General features: G+C 33.3%; 1 protein-coding gene across 1 annotated transcript in view; it reads left to right on the forward strand.

The window, feature by feature from the left end:
- The window catches only part of LOC145680352 (uncharacterized), a 34,911-nt gene extending 26,400 nt beyond the window's left edge, over window positions 1-8,511 (forward strand). Inside the window, exons 3-4 of the mRNA XM_081750758.1 lie at window positions 992-3,718; window positions 7,894-8,511. Coding sequence (XP_081606884.1) covers window positions 992-3,718; window positions 7,894-7,925 — 2,759 coding nt within the window. The 3' untranslated portion in view covers window positions 7,926-8,511. The remainder of the gene's footprint in view (window positions 1-991; window positions 3,719-7,893) is intronic.
- Window positions 8,512-8,857: the final 346 nt, after the last annotated feature.

Below are 8,857 nucleotides of genomic sequence, written 5' to 3' on the forward strand. Positions count from 1 at the left end.
ACACCCCCTCAAGCATATTTATATTTTACCTCCCCCCCAAATATTTCAATGACGCAGTTTGCGTCATAGCCCCCCTTTGTGGGCACCCCTGCTATATATTATATATACAGGTGTTACATAAATGTGACAATATTTTGGGGACAGATTTCTCACATCAAAATAAGAAAAATGTTCATATAGACCTGTGCTCAAAAGTGGATAATTTCGGAGTTATAGGGTGCCGAACAAGTGATATAAGTGAACTTGAAAAGTTCATAGCTCCACTACTATGAAACCTATCGTAGTCGGGTCAAGACATCACTGACGAACTGGTATGTGAACTATTTAAATATCCATGTTTAAGAATGATTTAGTACTTGCACACCAATGTTTAGAGAGGTAAGTGGAGAGTGATCAATACTTCCTCCAAACATATTAATATTAAGTCATGTTAGAAAGTCAATTATTATTTATCTATTTTACTATATTAAGTGTTAAAATAATGTAGAATATGATAAAGTGCTGCATTTCAACTATTCTCAGCACGTAAAAATAAAGTTTAACATTAGTATTATTATTATCTTTTAATCTCTCTTTTTAATCTCTAGGCTTTTAACAAACTATAATAGAGGCATATCTTAAACTGTGACTTTATTTTAGAATTTTTAATGTATCTTAGCAGTTGTTTTTATCTTTACTTTCAATTTTTGACGTCTTAGTGTTTTAGGAGTTGACAAAAACTACACTGTCAGAGTTTATCTTAGTATTAATTTATGTTTATAAGTTAATCATTATTTATCTCTTTTACTATATTATAGTGTTGAAATAATGTTGTAGAATATGACAAAGTGCTGTATTTTTGCTGCATTTCTATTGTTCTCAGCACTTAAAATTAAGTTTATTATTATTATTATTATTATTATTATTATTATTATTATTATTATTATTATTATTATTATTATTATTATTATTATTATTATTATTATTATTATTATTATTATTATTATTATAGGTTGTAATGTTACATTACCTGCTGATACGCCAAATTCACAAGAAAATTTGAAAAAACTGTCACTTATCCTGAAGCAAAAGATAACTCCAGCATTAAAAAAAGAAGAACCTATGTTTACATCGAATTCCGAAATAAATCTTCAGGGCTCAGAAGTATATGCTGTTTATGCTGAACTTCCAACAGAAAATACGATTGTCGATTCTGAAGGAACAGAATCAGAGACTACAATGAATTACCTTAAGAAAACAGCATCTGGCATTGGAATAAAAAATGATTTGGTATTTCGACCAACAAACAATAATAATGATAATAATACAATACGACATCCAAGAAACTATGTTTATCTAAGTAGAAATGCTTCAGGCAGCCACGGTAATACAGATGAAGTTACTGTGCCATATGATAGTGCATCAGTGAATGATAAAGAATTTCAGTTTGGTAGAAATTATGAAACTACCTTAAAGTCGAATGAAGACTTCCCATCTAGGTGGAATGTCAATGAAAACACAGACACAGATCCATCTCTAACCGGGAAAAACAAATACACCGAAGAATCTGTCACTTCCTCAGTTATAAACTTACAAGGAGAATCGGCATGGTCTACCAGAAAATCTAACCTAACGAATGGAAATATTTCCGAGGCAGAGAAAAAAGATCTGGAGATGAAAATATTTAAGATAGGAGGATATCTGAGAAACAGTGAAATCCCTTTGGACTACCAGGAAACAAACAACAGCAACGAGAACCCCTGTAATACAAATCACAGATGCGATTACAATCAACCACTGAAATCAGCTTCATCAATGGACACAGAAAATACTCATCAAGATACTACAACTACACAAACGTACACTGAATCATGGGTTACTTATCCTTCCCCTGTTCATGATGTATCTCCGGTTCAGTTTCCCTCCAATGCCAATAGTTTAAAATCTGAGACAGTAACCTCCGAAAGTGTTACTCCTCTAACTACAATTTCTAGTATACCAGTTTCTACTGTAACTATTAAAAATATGCACCCTGAAAACGAACAATCAGCGGTTAAGACAAATGTTTACCCCTCATCAACTGTGACACCAAAAGATCCTTCTCCGACTATGGGTTCAAGCATCAATCGTGCTCATACAAGCACAGCAGCTCCCATTGTCACTTCTACAGCTGCTAGCAGGAACAGACAACGCACTCGAAACACTCGCAATCGTGGAAGAGGAGGATCTAAAACATCTACAACTACAACCACCACTACTACTACAACTACTACAACGCAAGTTCCAGTGACAATCGCAAATTTTACAGAATTTTTCACAAACATTATAACTCCATATGATTACGGATATAGGAATTCATATGTCTACCACTCCCCATACTCAACTAGTGGAACAACCCTATCAAAGGGAAAAGCTCCCATAGATGATCATTATTATCATGATCACTATCATGACTTTGGACCTACCAAAGACTACTATTACAAATCACCTTACACAACATACGAGGTAACTGAACCATATGCGGAAGAAGACAGAAGCAAAAACAGGAATTCCAGAAGATTATCCACTCCACGATATTACGAAGATGAATATGATGAATATGAAGAAACGCTGGATAATCCGTTACCTGCTCCTGTAGAAAGACCTCAAAGAAATCAACGAATAGCACCATCTCGGTTTAGACAAACAGAGAACCCAGATAGAGAAGAACACATAGTAGAGACAAGTATATCACCAATAAGAAACAGACGTGTGAATTCAAAAGAAAGAAGAGGAAAAGAGGATCTTACCACCAATCAAAATTTCAAAAGAAATGAAAAACAAAAGTCTGCTCGTATAAGTACTCGTGGAAGAAATTCAGCAGCTAACAGACAGTCAAAATCTACGAACAGACAAAACTTGAGCAACAGAGGAAGGTCTAGAAATAGCAGAAACCAAAGAATTGCTGAAAGTGCAAAGAAGCAAAATCAAATAACAAAGCACAAGCAGCAAACTCGTGGAAAACAGAGAGGACCAAAGAAAAATACCAACACCAACAAGAGAGGAAAAGAGAACATCAATATTATCAATAATAGAAGGACAAACAATAAGAAAATACATAAAGTTCAAGAACCTAATGAAGAACAAGAAGATGATATAAAGACATATAGGGAAAAGGACCAAGTGCCAATACCTAAACAGTACAATAATCAACATAACCAAAGGAGCAATGATAATGATATTGAAGATAAAAATGAAGATTACGATTATTATTATGATGATAATAATGATTCTGCATATGATGAACAGAGAAGAAAGGAAAATCATGTAGACAGAAAGCATTTAAATAAACCTCTTAGGAGAGCTCTTCCAACAAAACCAATTGAAAAGCGGCGGATGGATCGTAAAGACAGAACCACATCTACTACTGATTTGCCAGTACCAAGGAAAAACGAATCTAGGCGCCGACCCCCACCTCCACCTCCACAAGACTATGAAGAGGATTACGATTATGAGACGGTTACAAGACCTCCCCCACGCCGTAGACACAAAAAGAAACCATCTCCTCCTCCTGTCTCACAAAGCAGAAGAAAATACGAAGATTATCCCGAGTACAGCGATCAAGAAAGACAAAGAGATTATGACTATGATGACGATGGAAGAGCTTCCGAACGTGAACAATCCCGTCACCCAGTTCGGGATGAAGCAAAAGGAGAAGTAGATGAATATATCAGGGACCTCCAAAAGTCTATTAGGGAAGGTAAAGTATTCTTTTTCTATTATTCATAATGTACTGCTTTACATTAGTTGTTTTTCTCTTTCGTCTGTTCAATGTATAATGATAGCTTAATGTACCTCAAGGGAGAGGAGTAAGGAAGACTATCTATACACGTCCATGTGTAACTTTCTCATTGTAAAGTACAATCAAGTGCCATAGTTGTAGTTTTATTCAGTGTCAATTTGAAACTCAAGAGAGGCCTACAGCACCAAATCCTCCTTAGATTCATTTTTATATATCCGTGACGCCATGTTGTGTGTGTATGTGTTTATATGCATTAATCATATATGTGTGTGTTTGTCACTACATATCTTATATAGAATCGAAGTAACACCGACAGTGCCTCCGTGTATTCCGCATGTATTCTTACCTTGACACGATGGTGCGAAGCGGTAACTCATTTCCGCAATCTATGGCGGAATATTTGCGAGTCAGCAGCATGGTCTCGCTATTGTCGATTGACAGCAAACGAAAGTGTATTTATTAAATTTTATAACTGCTTCCATGGTGCAACTTAAAATCAAAGAGTTGAATAGTATAATTAGGTTAGAAGGAAGTACATATTTAAACTGTGGAATTTGTTGAAGGATCCGATTCTTTAGGGATTCAGTATTCAATGAGCGAGCCTATAAAGGCGACAATAGGAATTTCTTATGCACCATTTGTGTATGTGCACCGGTGTGAGCTGCCAAATGGGCTATAAGTCGGAAATCAAGTACTGTAAGATGACAGAGACTTACTCGTGGTATATATATAAAAAAACCTAACCAATAGAAAGTCATGCAGACAAAAAGTCATATATTTTAGATGACAAAGTAAAGTAATTACAGATCAAGGAGGTACTGAGTAGGATAAATAATACTATCCATTCAAAATGTTCAAGTTTGCACTGAATTAAATAATCAGTCCAAGTTATGTTCAAGTTGTTGTTTTTAAAAATATATATATATATATATATTCCTTCCCCTATTTTTTCTAGGTACATTCTGAGTTTTACAGAGTAGAAGGACTGGTCCACAGTAAAATAGGCATCAGAAACGAAATAGATTCAAAGGGTAACAGCTAACAGATGACCTTTAATCAGTAAACTGTCCTAACACTTATTTTTCACATTTTCCATCCAATTTGTTGGTTACTAAAGAGTACAAGTCAAACTCTAATTTATATACGAGAGCAAACATTTTATTTTTAAAAATCATGGTGGCAGGCACGTAGCCAGGTTTTCGTGAAGGAGGGAGGAGATCCGTGACATGAAATACTGTGGTCATCATACCAGGGGCTCGATCATTCTAAACTATGTTACTGGAATATATACCGGTATTGGTTCGTTTAGCAAGGATTTCGTAACGAGGGGGGGGGGGCAGTAACATGAAATTCTGAAGGCCCAGGAGCTCGATTAATCTAAACTAATTTACTATCAACATATATTGGTTTGTTAGGACAACAAAATGAGGATATGTTGGCAAGTATTTCAATAACAAACTATGAAGAAATCTCGAGTAAAATAATAATTTAAAAAATATTGAAAAAGATTATACAATATTTACGCCCTTCCTCTGTTTATTCAAATATAACAATTTTCCTTTCATTATGACCTCAACTATTATAAAAAGTACATATTCACTATTATAAAAAGTATATACTCAATAATGTCTTGTAAAATATTTTACAATATCTGCGTTCCTTTCTCTGTTGAATCAAATGTTAATAGAACTTTCTTTCCCCATAAATTTTTGTTTTTATTATTCCCTCAACTACTGTCTGTTCCAAATGACAGGTTAAAGGAGCAGTAGAAAATTGTTTTTAAAATAATGTGTTTGATACTGCAAGGATGCGATGACGAAAAATTGTGATAAAAAATGTCCACGCTGTTACAGAACGGCACTATGCTTTCCGAAGCTTGAAATCTACCTGACTAGAGATTCTGAAAAATCGTTAACTTTTTTAGAAATTTCAAATTCCCTGACTCTTCCAGGATATCTCGCTCACTTCGCCACCATGTATTGCAAGCAATACAAATCTCCTCATAAAAAGAGTAACCAAAAGCTTCCTGTAGTTTATTTTTAACTCTGATTCTTCTTTTTCTCATTTCATTTCGTTTCATCCTTCCTTATTTTTTTCATTTCTGGTCTCGAAGGGGGGGAGGGTCCGGACCTCCCGGACCCCCGCCCTGGCTACGTGCCTGATGGCGGTAACAAGTACAGGTAGTCATTTCGGAACAGATGTGATGTTTCTTTCAGTTAGTGAAAGGCAGTGAGTAAAGTTATACCATAAGGAAATCGATTCACAAGACACATAGAAAACACATGTCATAATCCACGAAAAGTCCGAATATTTTCACGAAAGTTACTTTTTTTTTCGTTGAGGGAAAAATCCATCCCTTAGTCTTGTCCGATGTCAATTCTAAACAATACGAATAATTCTTAAGGTTTAAAAAAAAGTTAAAAAAAGAAATCGGAAAATCTGCCATTGACAGCACGGAAAATGCTTTTAATTGGAAGTGGGCAAATTCGCCTCTTATCTTAAGTAGAGTAGTAAGATTGATTCCTGAACCCTCTTCTATCAAAATCAAATAAATTTTACGATATTAATCGTGAAAAACAGTTTACTTATCACGTCTTGTACACGTATAGGAAAACTTTCAAGTTTCGGTTCATTTTCTTCCCTTCTCTTTCTGTACTTGATGAATTTTAAATCTAAATAGTAGGTCTAATTCGAAAAAAATAAAGACAATATACACACCAAATTTAATCAAAGTAGGACAACTTTTATAAGTTACTGTGAAACAAACAATCATGCAAGTACTCAAATGCTCATCCTTTTGAATACTTGAAGCTCACTTAAATTTATGTTTTGAACTAGATGCGCTGTACACAGTAGAAACGAGTGGATCTTTATCAAGTTAGAGGAGCTTCACCACTTTATCTTCGACCAATTTCAACTCCGACCATCAGAATTTATTTTTAAGGCTCAAGAGAAACGCACGATTCTTCACGAAATTCATTTTTCTTTCTTTTTAACTCATAATGAAACAATTTCTTAAAGCTGGGGTGAATTACTTCCTTGTCTCTGCCTAATTACAACCTCAAGTAATATGTTCTTTTGTTCAAACATAAAGATCGAAGAAAGTACATACCATATTTAATGATATTTTGTTTTTATTTTTAAGAAATGTCGGTAAACATGTTTTTAAAGTATAGGATTAATTCTTTTCCTTGCCCTTGAGGGATTTCAGTCTCAAGGAATAGGTTCCAGAAGCCTAGAAGCAGAAGGAAGCATACATGAGTACGCCATGATTCATGAAAAGCCGATTTTATAGGAAAGTTATCGTTAAACATGTTTTTAAGATATGGTGAATTCACCTGCTGCACTCACCTTAATATACTGTGACTAAATATGAATACTTGGGGAAAAGTACGAAAAACCCTTTATCGTCTTCATAAACATTCATCTTCAGTCGTAGCATGCTGGGGGAAGAGGGTGGAGGCACTTGCCAAAAGAGAAGACTATCATTTTCTCATCTCCTCATAATACTATCAACAACAAACAACGTAATAATATTGCAATGAAAAATTTCCCGACACTTGCAAATGTACTCAATCACTTTAAATACTTCGAAAAATCAACTTGGGAAAACTAGATAATTACCGATCTTGTTGACACCCTTTTCTGTACAGGAAAGAAGAGTAAGAATTAGATAACTTACGTAATAGATTCAACTACATAAATCCCAAACTTAAATTTATAGTAGGAAAAAAACTTATATTCCTTTAGAAACATTTATGGGAATCATAATAAGTTTCGTTATAAACCTTCATCACTTAATCTTTAAAATATCTAACCAGTAACTAATCTAATAACAAATTCCTATAAAATTTTAATATATTATTTCTATTCATTAATTTTACTATAGGTTCGCTAATAAGACTACTACTAATGACTGAAAAGTAGGAATTGTGCAATGGAATATTACAAAATAATATAAGATTGAATTTCTACTGCCTATCAACTATGTTGAAATAATATTAATAGATTTAGAACTATAATAACATTTACTTAGAGCATTAATAACTATTAATGTTTATTTTGGTATTCACTAAATGCTTACGTTCAAGATAATCGTTTACATTTGTATTAATTATTTATTTATTTTGTAGGTCAAGACAACCATTACAAGCCCTTCGGTTGATAAACAAGAAAAAAAGCATATGTACATCGAAAAGAAAGATTATGGATTTGAAAGGTGAATCGTCACAATCGTCATCATAATTTGTGAGTTTGCTCTTCAAATTAGTTCACTGAGTATCTAGAGCAAAGGTTTTCAACTTAAGCCTGGAGTCAAATGAGATGGAGAACTAACTGTTTATTTCGATAACAGTAATAAATATTATCGAAAAAGTTAATAAAAGCTGTATGAAGCTTTTGCTATCAAGTGTGCAGTTAATTTATTGAACTCTTTTAATATTTCTTTTTCTGATTTCATATTGTGAATCCTTTGATGAATGTCTGAAACAATTGTACATATTTATGATATTTTCCTATTGAGAAGGTAGTTAGATTTGACATTACATACTCAAATTAAAGTATTTAATGTTTTTACACTTGGAGACTAGAGAGGAATGAATTATTGTAATTAATTATGGGGAAAATACATACAAATTATAGTTTTGAAACAAGTGAAGGTAAGGGGATAGATGGATATATTTGGAAATTACATTCTTGTTATATTTTCATATTGTATATAAATATTCGGAAATGTTAAATAAAGAATGAAAAATTGGAATAAACAATTATTTCATTTTAGTCTTAAGAATAATAAAATTATCAAGTCATTATGGCCTACAAACAATCGTCAGTTAATTTCACATAAATGAAAGTTTGAAATTTCATCTATAAATAGGATATTTCCATGCTTCTTATCTGAAGAAAATTTTGAATAATTCTAACAAAGAAACAGATAAGCAGATACAGTGTTTCTTTTGAAATAAATACCTTATCCGCTCTTAGAAGTCAAAATCCCTTAGTCGAGTGCAAATGCCACTAGTCGTGAATATTCATTTTCGAAAGTGTTGAATTCCTCAGAGCTTGATTTTTTTTTTTTTTTTTTTTACTCTGATGCAT

Source organism: Thermobia domestica, chromosome 1, assembly GCF_964235325.1.
Source record: "Thermobia domestica chromosome 1, izTheDome1.hap1.1, whole genome shotgun sequence".
In the NCBI taxonomy this organism is placed as follows: domain Eukaryota; kingdom Metazoa; phylum Arthropoda; class Insecta; order Zygentoma; family Lepismatidae; genus Thermobia; species Thermobia domestica.